Source organism: Salvelinus fontinalis, unplaced genomic scaffold (assembly GCF_029448725.1).
Source record: "Salvelinus fontinalis isolate EN_2023a unplaced genomic scaffold, ASM2944872v1 scaffold_0339, whole genome shotgun sequence".
NCBI classification, from domain to species: Eukaryota; Metazoa; Chordata; class Actinopteri; order Salmoniformes; family Salmonidae; genus Salvelinus; species Salvelinus fontinalis.
In genome coordinates, this window is record NW_026600548.1 from 178,273 (window position 1) to 193,713 (window position 15,441).

Consider the following 15,441-nt stretch of genomic DNA (forward strand, 5'->3'; position numbering starts at 1 on the left):
AAGTAGCCACCCATTGCCTTGATGACAGCTTTGCACACTTGGCATTCTCTCAACCAGCTTCATGAGGTAGCCACCTGGAATGCATTGCAATTAACAGGTGTGCCTTGTTGAAAGTTCATTTGTGCAATTTATTTCCTTCTTAATGCATTTGAGTCAATCAGTTGTGTTGTGACAAGGTAGGGGTGGTATTCAGAAGATAGCCCTATTTGGTAAAAGACCAAGTCCATATTATGGCAGAACAGCTCAAATAAGCAAAGAGAAATTACAGTCCATCATTACTTTAAGACATGAAGGTCAGTCAATTCGGAAAATTTCAAAAACTTTGAAAGTTTCTTCAAGTGCAGTCACAAAAACTATCAAGCGCTATGATGAAACTGACTCTCATGAGGACCGCCATAGGAAAGGAAGACCCAGAGTTACCTCTGCTGCAGAAGATAAGTTCATTAGAGTTACCAGCCTCAGAAATTGCAGCCTAAATAAATGCTTCACAGAGTTCAAGTAACAGACACATCACAACACCAACTTTTCAGAGGAGACTGCGTGAATCAGGCCTCCATGGTCGAATTGGTGCAAAGAAACCACTACTAAAGGACACCAATGAAAAGAAGAGACTTGCTTGGGCCAAGAAACACGAGCAGTGGACATTAAACCGATGGAATACTGTCTTTTGGTCTGGAGTCCAAATTTGAGATTTTTGGTTCCAGCCGCCGTGTCTTTGTGAGACGCGGAGTAGATGTACGGAAAAGCATTCCTCGTGAAGCTAGTTGAGAGAATGCCAAGGGTGGCTACTTTGAAGAATCTAAAATATCAAATATATTTTGATTTGTTTAACACTTTCTTGGTTACTACATGATTCCATATGTGTTATTTCATAGTTTTGATTTCTTCACTATTATTCTACAATGTTGAAAATAGTCAAAATAAAGATAAACCATTGACTGGTACTGTATCTGTGTGTGTGTATGTATATGACTACCCCCTCCACACGCACGCACGCACGCACGCACTCACACACACACACACACACACACACACACACACACACACACACACACACACACACACACACACACACACACACACACACACACACACACGCCTCTGCACTCTTCAGTTTACAATATGGACGAGTCCCTGATATATCCTGTAAACTTTTTAAATATTTGATTTCACCTTTATTTAACCAGGTAGGCCAAGATCTCATTTACATCTGCGACCTGGCCAAGATAAAGCAAAGCAGTGCGACACAAACAACAACACAGAGTTACGCATGGAATAAACAAATGTACAGTCAAAACACAATAGGAAAAAAATCTATATACAGTGTGTGCAAATGAGGTAAGACTAGGGAGGTAAGGCAGGAGTAAGACTTCATAAATACATGTTCCTCATGCTTGTCCCTTTGATTTGTGATGCAAGTTTTTTATGGCTATTTCTATGATGATAAGGTAAGATAGTTATCCGTGAGTCAAATTGAATTCATTGAAAAGACTAGAAATGTTACAGATCTATACTTCTTATGTTTGAATTGTAGCTGGACCAATGTTATCTAAATGTGATGTGACAGCGCAAGCTTCGGGTAGAAAAGCGAACTACAATACCAGAAAGAATAATGCAGTACTACACTGAAACCGGCGTAGTGTTTGGTGGCGCTGTAGAGCTGCGATTTGTTTGTTGTTTCCGAATACCAGTCAAGATGTCTGACATGGAAGATGATTTCATGTGCGACGATGAAGAAGATTATGATCTGGTAAGCGTAAGTTTACATAATACGTTTCTATTTCCTTGTTTATTGATGTCTAATCAGAGCTGTTTCCTTAGCTAGTATATTTTCATTAGCTAGGTCGGAGCAGGGGAGTTAGCTAGTTAGGTAGCTAAACTACCTAGATAGTTAGCTTGTTCAGCTAACGTTAGCATAAAGGCGATGATAGCTTGCAAAGTTGCTGCTAGTGCTAGCTAAACTCGGCTGCTTGACATGGGGGAAACTGAATTTGCTATAGTATACTGAGTTAGCTATACTAGTCAATTTATTATAGCATGTTATGTTACCATAGCTAGCCACAAACATACAACCGTTTAGCTAGCTAGCTAAGTGTAGATAACTACGCCGTTGCTGGTTAGATAAAACAGCTAGCTAGCTACTTAGACTCATTAGTAAACAACTATGGCAAGCCGTTAGCCCAATCATAACATCTGTCACGTTATCAAGCTTTGTTGTATTAACTCATAGCCAGCTAACTTATGTCCTGAGTTTATGTCTCAACGCAGGAATATTCCGAGGACAGTAACTCAGAGCCAAATGTCGACTTGGAGAACCAGTACTACAACTCCAAAGCACTGAAGGAAGATGACCCCACAGCAGCTCTCAACAGCTTTCAGAAGGTGGGTACTGGCTACTCACTCGCTCCACTCACAGATTGATGAGTGTATGATGCTAATGTATACTCTCTATTGGCAGGTATTGGAGCTGGAGGGAGAGAAGGGAGAATGGGGGTTCAAAGCCCTAAAACAGATGATCAAAATCAACTTCAAGCTAGTAAGAAATGAAATGCGCTGTGGTGTTGTTGCAAAATGTCTACTCTCCATCTCTGAGTCTGTATGATTAGTGCTTTTGAGTTTTTCTTTATGACATACTGTCATTCCCACTACAACTTAACTCAATGCCCTGTCTTCTGTCTCCTGTGTGTGTCCTACAGACCAACTTCCCAGAGATGATGTCTCGGTACAAGCAGCTGTTGACGTACATCAGGAGCGCTGTGACCAGAAACTACTCAGAGAAGTCCATCAACTCCATCCTAGACTACATCTCCACCTCCAAACAGGTATAGACGCAATACCTGGAACCAGAACAATGGGTTTTTGGCCTCAAAGCTCAGATCTTTATTTTGGCTCAAATCTCAAGTGTTTGTTATTCCATTTAAAAAATAACTTTTTATCAATATCAATTTCTTTCAACTTTTGTCTTATATGGCCGATTAAGTTACTGACTCTGTCAGTCCTATTGGTATGAATGAAGTGGTGGCAGTGGTTCCATGTTCTACATGACTGAGGTGTTAAATGTAGGCTGAGGTTCATGTTCTAGATGACTGAGGTGTAAATGTGGGCTGAGGTTCATGTTCTGTATGACTGAGGTGTTAATGTGGGCTGAGGTTCATGTTCTAGATGACTGAGGTGTTAAATGTAGGCCGAGGTTCATGTTCTAGATGACTGAGGTGTTAATGTGGGCTGAGGTTCATGTTCTAGATGACTGAGGTGTTAATGTGGGCTGTGGTTGGTTGTTTTATGTGTCACAGATGGACCTGCTGCAGGAGTTTTATGAAACGACGCTGGACGCTCTGAAGGATGCCAAGAACGACAGACTCTGGTTCAAAACCAACACAAAGGTAGGGTGTGTCCAAATAATATCAGCTTTTTCCTAAAGTGTGCACTTGGTCACTACTTCCCACAAAAATCTAAAAGCAGTGGATTGGTGGAGGCAGGGACTAGTAATTTCCTCTCAAATCAGTAAAGTGAAGTGAACAAGTGAGAATTGGGACATGCATGTAGTACACAATGTTTCTGTTTATTTCTATGGGTAGGACAATATCTGATCTGGCAGTTTGTCAGACCTCTGTGTTTGGGAGTTTCTACCTCTGCAATGCCCTAGACTGGTAGCGAGATCTGTTTGTGTTAAATTGTTTCCCAAACAACACCCTAACATCCTTATTTAGTGATAGCACAAACATAGAAGTTGTTGTTGTCTCTCAACCTGTTTTAACTGTTGTTCTCTTGTTCTCTCTCAGCCTGTTTTAACTGTAGTCCTCTGGTTGTCTCTCAACCTGTTTTAACTGTAGTCCTCTGGTTGTCTCTCAGCCTGTTTTAACTGTAGTCCTCTGGTTGTCTCTCAACCTGTTTTAACTGTAGTCCTCTGGTTGTCTCTCAACCTGTTTTAACTGTAGTCCTCTGGTTGTCTCTCAACCTGTTTTAACTGTAGTCCTCTGGTTGTCTCTCAACCTGTTTTAACTGTAGTCCTCTGGTTGTCTCTCAACCTGTTTTAACTAAAGTCCTCTGGTTGTCAACCTGTTTTAACTGTAGTCCTCTGGTTGTCAACCTGTTTTAACTGTTGTTCTCTTGTTCTCTCTCAGCCTGTTTTAACTGTAGTCCTCTGGTTGTCAACCTGTTTTAACTGTAGTCCTCTGGTTGTCAACCTGTTTTAACTGTAGTCCACTGGTTGTCTCTCAACCTGTTTTAACTAAAGTCCTCTGGTTATCAACCTGTTTTAACTGTCGTTCTCTTGTTGTCTCTCAACCTGTTTTAACTGTAGTCCTCTGGTTGTCAACCTGTTTTAACTGTAGTCCTCTGGTTGTCTCTCAGCCTGTTTTAACTGTAGTCCTCTGGTTGTCAACCTGTTTTAACTGTAGTCCTCTGGTTGTCAACCTGTTTTAACTGTCGTTCTCTTGTTGTCTCTCAACCTGTTTTAACTGTAGTCCTCTGGTTGTCAACCTGTTTTAACTGTAGTCCTCTCGTTGTCTCTCAACCTGTTTTAACTAAAGTCCTCTGGTTATCAACCTGTTTTAACTGTCGTTCTCTTGTTGTCTCTCAGCCTGTTTTAACTGTAGTCCTCTGGTTGTCAACCTGTTTTAACTGTAGTCCTCTGGTTGTCAACCTGTTTTAACTGTAGTCCTCTGGTTGTCAACCTGTTTTAACTGTCGTTCTCTTGTTGTCTCTCAACCTGTTTTAACTAAAGTCCTCTTGTTGTCTCTCAGCTGGGCAAGCTGTACCTGGAGAGGGACGAATTTGGGAAGTTACAGAAGATCCTCAGACAGCTGCACCAGTCCTGTCAGGTACAGTAAGGCAGGTGGTAGTCTGAGACAGCGTTTTGTCTGATGGGGTTTACACAGCCATCTGAGTAGCTAAGTTCCCAATATGTCTGCTAGCAGTATTTTTGTTGTTGTTGTATACTGGTATGATCTGTTATGCTGTATATCTATGTGCACTGGAGACAGATGATGTTGCAGATATATGGTCTGTTATGTGTATATCTGATCTATTATGTGGTATATCTATGTGCACTGCAGACATACAATGTTGAAGATCTGTGGTCTGTTATGTGTATATGTGATCTGTTAAGTTCTATATCTATGTGCAGTGCAGACAAAGGATATTGGGGATCTATGGTCTTTTATGTGTGTGTGATCTGTAATGTTGTATATCTATGTCTCTCTAGACAGATGACGGGGAGGACGACCTAAAGAAAGGCACCCAGCTCCTGGAGATCTATGCTCTGGAGATCCAGATGTACACATCCCAGAAGAACAACAAGAAGCTGAAGGCCCTGTATGAACAGTCCCTGCACATCAAGTCTGCTATCCCTCACCCACTCATTATGGGAGTCATCAGGGGTGTGTTACCACCGTAGACACATGAAACCCTGAAGGCAGCATAGCTGTCAACATTATTATCTTTTACATGTATTGCATTGGAGCCACACACACAGTGGTTTACATTGAATAAATACATTGACCATAGAAAAAGAATCCCCCTTAGAATAGTAATTATATGGTTACGGCTTGTAAAGTGACCTGTAGGAAGACTCGGGGATATTTGTCACTATTGTGGAAAAAATTGATAATATTGTAAAAGATGGTAAAACGATGTGTCGGTCACTGCGTGTGTTTATGTGATGTACTAACAGGCCTGTTCCTGTTTTGTCCCCTTCCCCAGAGTGTGGGGGTAAGATGCACCTGAGAGAGGGGGAGTTTGAGAAGGCCCACACAGACTTCTTTGAGGCGTTTAAGAACTACGATGAGTCAGGCAGCCCCAGGAGAACCACCTGTCTGAAGTACCTGGTGCTGGCCAACATGCTCATGAAGTCTGGAATCAACCCTTTCGACTCACAGGAGGTACACTCATTCAGTTTAGTTAAGTCCAGTTAAATGTTATTTATCCCCTTAGAGCAATTCCTAACATTATCATTATGGAGAAATACACGTGGTGGATGCATCCCGTACCTCTATGTTGTTGGAGGCAACATTACATTAATCAAACTCAAATCCCCTGCAGCAAACACTGCTTGATAAAGTGTTGTATTACAGTGGCTGTTGTTGTTGTGTTTTTCTGTGACAGGCCAAACTCTATAAAAATGACCCAGAGATCTTGGCCATGACAAATCTAGTAAGGTAAGAACACGTGTGAGCTTCTTGTCATCCATGGTAGTGTTGCTGATATTTTAGGGTAGAAAGCCATGGCATCAGTTATACGATAACGTCACTATTTACAACCTATTTCCACTTATTTGTCCTGAGTTGTCAGTCGACCCAAGCTGTTATTGTTTTACATCACATATAAGTGGTTGATAGAGGTGTAACATAGTGAAGATACCCTTTAACCACGGGTTTGCCTGAGGCGTCTCTTCAACCTAATTTATGGTCAGTCTGGGATCCACGACACAGAGGGTCTGCTCTGGGATTGTGATGGTCAGTCTGGGATCCACGACACAGAGGGTCTGCTCTGGGATTGTGATGGTCAGTCTGGGATCCACGACACAGAGGGTCTGCTCTGTGATTGTGATGGTCAGTCTGGGATCCACGACACAGGGTCTGCTCTGTGATTGTGATGGTCAGTCTGGGATCCACGACACAGAGGGTCTGCTCTGTGATTGTGATGGTCAGTCTGGGATCCACGACACAGAGGGTCTGCTCTGGGATTGTGATGGTCAGTCTGGGATCCACGACACAGAGGGTCTGCTCTGGGATTGTGATGGTCAGTCTGGGATCCACGACACAGAGGGTCTGCTCTGGGATTGTGATGGTCAGTCTGGGATCCACGACACAGAGGGTCTGCTCTGGGATTGTGATGGTCAGTCTGGGATCCACGACACAGAGGGTCGGCTCTGGGATTGTGATGGTCAGTCTGGGATCCACGACACAGAGGGTCTGCTCTGGGATTGTGATGGTCAGTCTGGGATCCACGACACAGAGGGTCTGCTCTGGGATTGTGATGGTCAGTCTGGGATCCACGACACAGAGGGTCTGCTCTGTGATCGTCAGTCTGGGATCCACGACACAGAGGGTCTGCTCTGTGATTGTGATGCAATTGCAGAAGGAAATGGAAGCGCTCCTAGGCTGTGGCTCTGACACCTTTCTCAAAATGTAAAACAAGGCTGAGGCCTACATGAGCTCGTGTTTGATTCCCAGACGATGACTGGTTGACAGGCGAGTTGGGGGAGGGGTTTCTGGTACCTCTGCTCTGAACAGTGTGAGAAGCATGAATGCCCTACCGTTCACGGGCTCCACATTCGTTGACACAGCGGATGCTGGATTGAATGGCATCGACCCTAAAAAGCCCATTTGAAAGCCATTTGCTCTTTAGCTCTGGTCTCCTCCCTTAACACCACTGGACCACGCAGCAGTCATACCGCTCAGGAAGGAGACGCATTTTGTCTCCTGGAGATGAACGTACTTTGGTGTGAAAATCAATCCCAGAACAACATCAAAGGACCTTGTGAAGATGCTGGAGGAAACAGGTACAAAAGTATCTATATCCACAGTAAAACAAGTCCTATATCGACATAACCTGAAAGGCTGCTCAGTAAGGAAGAAGCCACTGCTCCAAAACAGCCATAAAAAAGCCAGACTACGGTTTGCAACTGCACATGGGGCCAAAAATCATACTTTTTGGAGAAATGTCCTCTGGTCTGATGAAACAAAAATAGAACTGTTTGGCCATAATGACCATCGTTATGTTTGGAGGAAAAGGGAGAGGCTTGCAAGCCAAAGACACCATCCCAACCGTGAAGCACGGGGGTGGCAGCATCAGGATTGTGGGGGTGCTTTGCTGCAGGAGGGACTGGTGCACTTCACAAAATAGATGGCATAATGAGGAAGGACAATTGTGTGGATATATTGAAGCAACAGCTCAAGACAGCAGTCAGGAAGTTACAGCTTGGTCGTAAATGGGTCTTCCAAATGGACAATGACCCCAAGCATACTTCTAAAGTTGTGGCAAAATGGCTTAAGGACAACAAAGTCAAGGTATTGGCCATCACAAAGCCCTGACCTCAATCCTGTAGAAAATGTGTGGGCAGAACTAAAAAAGCGTGTGCGAGCAAGGAGGCCTACAAACCTGACTCAGTTACACCAGCTCTGTCAGGAGGAATAGGCCAAAATTCACCCAACTTATTGTGGGAAGCTTGTTGTAGGCTACCCAAAACGTTTGACCCAAGTTAAACAATTTTAAAGGCAATGCTACCAAATACTGAATGAGTGTATGTACATTTCTGACCCACTGGGAATGTGATGAAAGAAATAAAAGCTGAAATAAATCATTCTCTCTACTATTATTCTGACATTTCACATTCTTAAAATAAAGTGGTGATCCTAACTGACCTAAGACAGGGAATTTTTACTCTGATTAAATGTCAGGAATTGTGAAACTGAGAATAAATGTATTTGGCTAAGGTGTATGTAAACTTCCGACTTCAACTGTATGTCATTATTTTATGGATTGTAATGTCATTATTCTAACCCAGTGACTGTTCTTCTGTTGTGTGTCTACTCTCAGCTCCTATCAGAATAATGACATCACAGAGTTTGAGAAGATACTGAAGACCAACCATAGTAGTATCATGGATGACCCCTTCATCAGAGAACATATAGAGGGTGAGTGGTGTTTGTTTGTATGTGTATGTGTGTGGGCTTTCTCACATTTGTTGATGAACGAGACATGGAAGTATTGCATTGAAGGCGATGTTTCAACAAACTTGAGACAGACTGTACCAGTATCTGCATATTGAGATGTGTGGACGGGGGTGAGTGTGTCCTGGTGGACGGGGGTGAGTGTGTCCTGGTGGACGGGGGTGAGTGTGTCCTGGTGGACGGGGGTGAGTGTGTCCTGGTGGACGGGGGTGAGTGTGTCCTGGTGGACGGGGGTGAGTGTGTCCTGGTGGACGGGCGTGAGTGTGTCCTGGTGGACGGGGGTGAGGTCTGAAGAGACTGATCAGTGCTGTGTTGTCTTATTTTCTAGAGCTGCTGCGGAACATCAGGACCCAGGTCCTTATCGCGCTCATCAAGCCTTACACTAGAATACACATCCCATTCATCTCTAAGGTAAGTCTGAGGACAGCACTGGCATCTGGACTAACTAGCCTGGTCCCAGATCTGTTTGTGTGCTTTTTTGCCAATTCCTATGGGCATTGGCATGATGATTTTTACAATAAGAGTTGGTAGGAAAGCACAAACAGATCTGAGACCAGGCTAGAGTTAATCATTGACTTCACTGTGTGTATTGATAATGTATCTGATAAGGAACTTTGCTGAGTAGATCATGTATTTATTAGGTCACTGATGTTGCTGTTTGGATTGATCAAAGTGTAACGCCCTGTGCTCTGTCTTCTCTGTCTCAGGAGCTGAACATAGATGTTTGTGACGTGGAGAGTTTGTTGGTGCAGTGCATATTGGACAAGTAAGTTTGTCCTAGACATGCATCTGATGTGTGGCCCAAACTACTATTTAGGAGTGTAGAATACACTGTTAGGAAAAGTTTTTTGCATCAAACAGACATTCACTCCATGGAAGACTTGTATGTTTTCTCTAGACTCTTCTGTATTTCTGTGAGAGGCTGAATACCTCTTATATACTACACCGAGTGCTCTTCCATTGACAGACTGACCAGGTGAATCCAGGTGAAAGCTATGATCCCTTATTTCACTTGTTAAATCCACTTCAGTCAGTGTAGATGAAGGGGAAGAGATGGGTTAAAGAAGAATTTTAAAGCCTTGAGACATGGAACGCTGCTGGGTTTTTCACGCTCAACAGTTTCCCGTGTGTATCAGTAATGGTCTACCACTCAAAGGACATCCAGCCTACTTGACCTAACTGTGGGAAGGAAACATTGGATTCAACATGGGCCAGCATCCCCTTTCGACACCTTGTAGAGTCCATTCCCTGATGAATTGAGGCTGTTCTGAAGGGCAAAGGGTGCAACTCTATATTAGGAAGGTGTTCCTAATGTTTTGTATGCTCTAGGGCTTACCCCATTTAGTCGATTGTTTGGTCAATAGGCTGTTGGTCGACCAAGATTCTTTTTCAGTCGAGCAGTGGCAAATATATTTTTTTAAATGATGGCACACGAGACACCTGTCTGATTCACACCTGTCTGAGTGGACTAATCCATTGCAGGCCGCGGGATGGTACACCAGTATCACCAGTTGTACATTTAACATAAATGACCAACATTTCTTATCTACATTGTTTGGTTACTGTCATTTATTTTAATGCGTTCACTATATTATTATTCCAGTCTTACCGTTGTCATTGTAGGAGTGGACACATTGTTAGCAGAGTGCACAACCTATGCTACACTTGTGAGAAACATTTTCCATTCAATTTACGAGTTGTCTTCATTTTCTTTTGTTTGGGGCGCTCCTGTCAATCTTGAGTAAGGGGACACACAGAAGTAGGTCTAGGGCACCTGGCCTGCGCGCAAATGTAGGTGCACAAATGTGCCAATTTGGGGATCTGATAGTATTTCTGTCTTAACTCCCCATCACTGTGGAGCTTCTCAAAGAAATGTTTTCTTCGCCTTCAACAGCAAGTAAAGAAAGTCTGTTTTTATATCCATTGAGAATGAAAATAGTTCCTCAACGTAGCCTATTTAAAAAATATTTCCAGCTCTCTTTCGATAACCACTCGGCATGAAAGAGGGAAAAAATGTAATACCCTGATCGGGTGGAAACGTCATAAAGGGCATACCTGATTACTTATGTGATTTATAGGATATTTATTTTTATCGGGATTTTTTCTACCTGCGGGCTACAGTGTTTTTATTTATTGGCATTATGTAGGTTATTTTTACCTATTGGCAATAGAAGTTACTTTTTTCATTAGGTAGAATTCTTATTGACCACATGACATTGATTTTGAGATATGAAGACTTTATTATAAATTAAATTAAACTGTTCTACAAAAATGTGCATATGAAAATTATAACTGGCACGCAGGTCAGTAGAAATAACTTGCCAATCCAAATGGAAAAGGTTGATGCCCGTAGGTGTAGCCTATTACCGGCTACTTCAGAAGCTGCAAAGGCCAGCAGCAGCGGGAAGAGGAGGGTCTGGTTGGGAACAGGTTTTTGCCTCTCTGGTTAGGCTATATTGATCTCTGGCTCCCTCTTTGGTAATTTGTGTCTTTATTTTTAATTGCAGTGCTTAAAGCATCAGACATGCGCAGTAGCCAACATATAGTTGATTTTATTCAAACAATAGGGTGTGTCTATATATGGGAAAAATAAAAATACACAAACTATTTTTTTTGTTGGGACAGCCCTAGTATACTCAGTGTATAGTGTACCTGGCTGACACAGAGGCATCGCAAGACGAAGCAGAGCATGTTTCCTGTACGGGGATCATTTGAATTCCTCATTTCTCAGTTCCTCATAGTTTCCACCCTGCACCTTAAGGAATGCAGGAGGCCAGCATCTCTGTCTCTGTCTCGCTCTGTCTCTGTCTCTCTCTCCTCTGTCTCTGTTTGTGGTGTTATTCTTCCCTGCTTAGTTTATTGCAGATCTGTCATTTATTACTGGTTTCATTATTTGGTTTAGAAGTAGTGTACGCACACACATCCAGTAACTTGCAGGCTACAAAAAGTAAACTTATGAAAGAAAGATACCTGCAAACTGTTGATTGCTCCCGCAGTTTTATTGTGCAATGTTTTGATCCAAAGGTCCTTGTCAGTTGGATGAAGACCTTTTGATCAAAACATTGGGCAAATAAAACTTTGGGCGAAATCAACAGTTTGCGGGTATCTTATCTATCATGTCTTTATTATTTCCCACGCTACTGTAGCAGACTGCTGTGTATTGTTTACTACCCTCAGCCAGATCACATCTACAGCCAGTCAACTGGAACAGATTGACATTTGACACTGCATTCCCACCGTTGTCACAGAGCTCAACAGAATATGTACTGTATGTAGTGAAATGTGGAGGTGGTGGAATGTGTTCACCAGACAGCTTAGTGTAGATGTGATAATTGGTTGAGAGAGAGTACACACATCAGTGGTTCAGGTGCTGGACAGAAACCAAACAGTGAAAGAAGTTCAACAATGACTCCAACTAATGCTATCCACAGTGATTTGTGTCATTTGAACCATAATCGGATGCAAATATTGATGTTGTTGATCCCATTTTTATATAAAGATACATTGTTTTATGCAATATTGTTTACCATATTTGATCAATTTCAAAAAAAAATCCTGACCAAGATGGAAAGAATGTTTAGTCATGTTGCTAGGATGCCAATGTCCATTCTTGTGTTGTATTTATTGAACCATTGTTCTCTGTGGTTTCCTCCCTGTAGCACCATCCAAGGCCGTATCGACCAGGTCAACCAGCTGTTGGAGCTAGACTACCAGAAGAGAGGAGGGGCGCGCTACACTGCCTTAGACAAATGGACTAAACAACTCAACTCCCTCAATCAAGCCATCGTCAGCAAACTCACATGATTCTGACTGACATGTGACAATGGACAGCACTGAAAGATAGTAAGGAGAATCTCAATCAACTGTTCCAATGTGTCAGAATATAAACCAAACCATCCAGTGTGGATGGGCTGAGCTACACAGCAGCACAGAGATGTTTGTGATCTGACACTGCATTTCCCAGAGAAGGAGAGATACTGCTTTCTAGAAGACATCAGCACTCTAAGGGACATCTCAGTTTACTTCAAGCCCCTCGTGTTTGTTTTTCACAAGACTTTAGTAGAATGATTTAAGAAATATCACTGTCAACACCTTTTTAAAAGTGCTGTATTTTTTTCGGTGGGCAGTTTGAGTACAATAACACAATGGTTTATTTGTGCCTGTTGACTGAAAGCTGGTGTTGGGAAACCTTTTTCACAACATGTAGCTGCAGCATTGAATGCACGTTGGCTGTTGTGAATAAAAAAAACGAATGTTCTCCAACTGTGTTTACTGTATATGACATTTCAATGTAGGTCTAGATACCGTCTACTTTTTAGCTCTCATGCTAACTTTGGTTCCGTACTATATTATTTGTAAATATCGGTAGTATTTGGTAGTTGCAACAGACTCCTGTTCTTAGTGTTAGTCAATTGTTTGTGTGCAGAAACGTATGAATAGATAGATATTTTCAGTGATGGGAGTGAATCTGTCATCCATCACATTGCATACAGAACAGTAGCAAATCTATTAGAATCCAAAAGTTGATTCGATGTTGCAGGCTAGACATACAGTTGAAGTCGGAAGTTTACATAAACTTTGGTTGGAGCAATTAAAACTTGTTTTTCAACCACTCCACAAATGTCTTGTTAACAAACTATAGTTTTGGCAAATCGGTTAGACATCTACTTTCTGCATGACAAGTGATTTTTCTAACAATTGTTTACAGACAGATTATTTCACTGTATCACAATTCCAGTGGGTCAAAAGTTTACATACACTAAGTTGACTGTGCCTTTAAACAGCTTGGAAAATTCCAGAGAATGATGTCATGGCTTTAGAAGCTTCTGATAGGCTAATTGACATCATTTGAGTCAATTGCAGGTGTACCTGTGGCTGTATTTCAAAGCCTGCCTTCAAACTCAGTGCTTCTTTGCTTGAAATCATGGGAAAATCAAAAGAAATCAGCCAAGACCTCAGAAAAATAATTTTAGACCTTTGCAAGTCTGGTTCATCCTTGGGAGAAATTTCCAAACCTGAAAGGACCACGTTCATCTGTACAAACAATAATACGCAAGTATAAAAACCATTGGACCACGGAGCTGTCATACCACTCAGGAAGGAGCTGTGTTTTGTCTCCTAGAGATGAATGTACTTTGTTGCGAAAAGTGCAAATCAATCCCAGAACAACAGAGGACCTTGTGAAGATGCTGGAGGAAACGGGTACAAAAGTATCTATATCCACAGTAAAACGAATCCTATATCGACATAACCTGAAAGGCCGCTCAGCAAGGAAGAAGCCACTACTCCAAAACTGCCATAAAAAAGCCAGACTATGGTTTGCAACTGCACATGGGGACAAAGATTGTACTTTTTGGAGAAATGTCCTCTGGTCTGATGAAACAAAAATAGAACTGTTTGGCCATATTGACCAGTGTTATGTTTGGAGGAAAAAGGAGGACGTTTTCAAGCTGAAGAACACCATCCCAACCGTGAAGCACGGGGGTGAACGCATGTTGTGGGAGTACTTTGCTGCAGGAGGGACTGGTGCACTTCACAAAATAGATGGCATCACGATGGAGTAAAATTATGTGGATATATTGAAGGAACATCTCAAGACATCAGTCAGGAAGTTAAAGCTTGGTCGCAAATGGGTCTTCCAAATGGACAATGACCCCAAGTATACTTCTAAAGTTGTGGCAAAATGGCTTAAGGACAATTGGAGTGGCCATCACAAAGCCCTGACCTAAATCCTATTGAAAATGTGTGGGCAGAACTAAAAAAAGCGTGTGCGAGCAAGGAGGCCTACAAACCTGACTCAGTTACACCAGCTCTGTCAGGAGGAATGGGTCAAAATTCACCCCACTTATTGTGGGAAGTGTTGATTGACACAAGTTTACTGGAGAACTGAGACGAAGTAGAGACTCTGGACAGGGTGGATATTCGTATAATAAAAAGCAATTTTATTCAGAGGTAAACTCTTGCTCAAGGCCTTCCCTGCCTTATCAGTGTTTATGAATGTTCTGTGTCAGCCATCTGTCTCTGGTGTGTGTGTGTCTCAGTTTCTGCTTGTGAGAAACCCTGTTTTTTAGAAAGTTAGTTATAACAATGTAATAGCAATATGCTTGTGTTATTACAATGGTATTTCTTACAGAAGCTTGTGGTAGGCTACCCAAAACGTTTGACCCAAGTTAAACAATTTAAAGGCAATGCTGCCAAATACTAATTGAGTATGTAAACTTCTGACCCACTGGGAATGGGATGAAAGAAATAAAAGCTGAAAGAAATAATTCTCTACTATTATTCTGACATTTCATATTCTTAAAATTGTGGCGATCCTAACTGACCTAAAACAGGTCATTTTTACTCGGATTAAATGTCAGGAAAAAGCTGCGTTTAAATGTATTTGGCTAAGGTGTATGTAAACTTCCGACTTCAACTGTAGCTGCTCTACTCAAAAAATAGATATACTTTTTGCACAGTAGGCCTATTTATCATGGTCCATCAAATCTTATCAGTGACAGACGCCGAAGGCAAAGACGAACAATGTTTGAGACTGTGGGCTTTCCGTCGCAGATGACCATCTCTTCTGCCATTCCATTTCTACGTTGACACATTCAGAGCTAGCCGAGCTAGCTAGGCAGCAACAGTTCAACTAGGCAGAGGGAAAACAGGGTGTGTTTCACACAAATGTCTCAACATTTACAATGAAGAAAATTAAATCGACTATATCTTGACGACCACTGCGTGCTCAATGACGGTCTGCCGCGGTCTCAGCGATTGACAT

At 42.2% G+C, this 15,441-nt stretch overlaps 1 protein-coding gene across 4 annotated transcripts; it reads left to right on the plus strand.

Annotated features, from left to right (window-relative positions):
* The first annotated feature begins 1,597 nt into the window (after positions 1–1,597).
* LOC129845695 (COP9 signalosome complex subunit 2-like) lies at positions 1,598–12,938 on the plus strand. Of its 4 annotated transcripts, none has more exons than XM_055913578.1 (13): positions 1,598–1,750; positions 2,269–2,382; positions 2,459–2,536; positions 2,697–2,822; positions 3,285–3,383; positions 4,746–4,823; positions 5,207–5,381; positions 5,704–5,882; positions 6,106–6,158; positions 8,542–8,639; positions 9,004–9,086; positions 9,383–9,441; positions 12,335–12,938. In XM_055913578.1, the coding sequence occupies exons 1-13, from the start codon at positions 1,613–1,615 to the stop codon at positions 12,477–12,479; spliced, it is 1,425 nt and encodes a 474-aa protein (XP_055769553.1). In that variant the 5' UTR covers positions 1,598–1,612; the 3' UTR covers positions 12,480–12,938. The 4 variants fall into 4 exon arrangements, with proteins under 4 accessions (XP_055769553.1, XP_055769555.1, XP_055769552.1 ...); XM_055913580.1 differs by having other exon boundaries at positions 1,642–1,750; positions 3,294–3,383; XM_055913577.1 differs by having other exon boundaries at positions 1,648–1,756.
* The last annotated feature ends 2,503 nt before the right edge of the window (positions 12,939–15,441 follow it).

Coding starts and splice junctions, on each gene's coding strand:
- LOC129845695 (XM_055913578.1), top strand. CDS start 1,613: ATGCAGTACTACACTGAAACCGGCGTAGTGTTTGGTGGCGCTGTAGAG. Junction 2,823..3,284: donor ACATCTCCACCTCCAAACAG/GTATAGACGCAA, acceptor TGGTTGTTTTAT/GTGTCACAGATGGACCTGCT. Junction 6,159..8,541: donor GCCATGACAAATCTAGTAAG/GTAAGAACACGT, acceptor GTCTACTCTCAG/CTCCTATCAGAATAATGACA.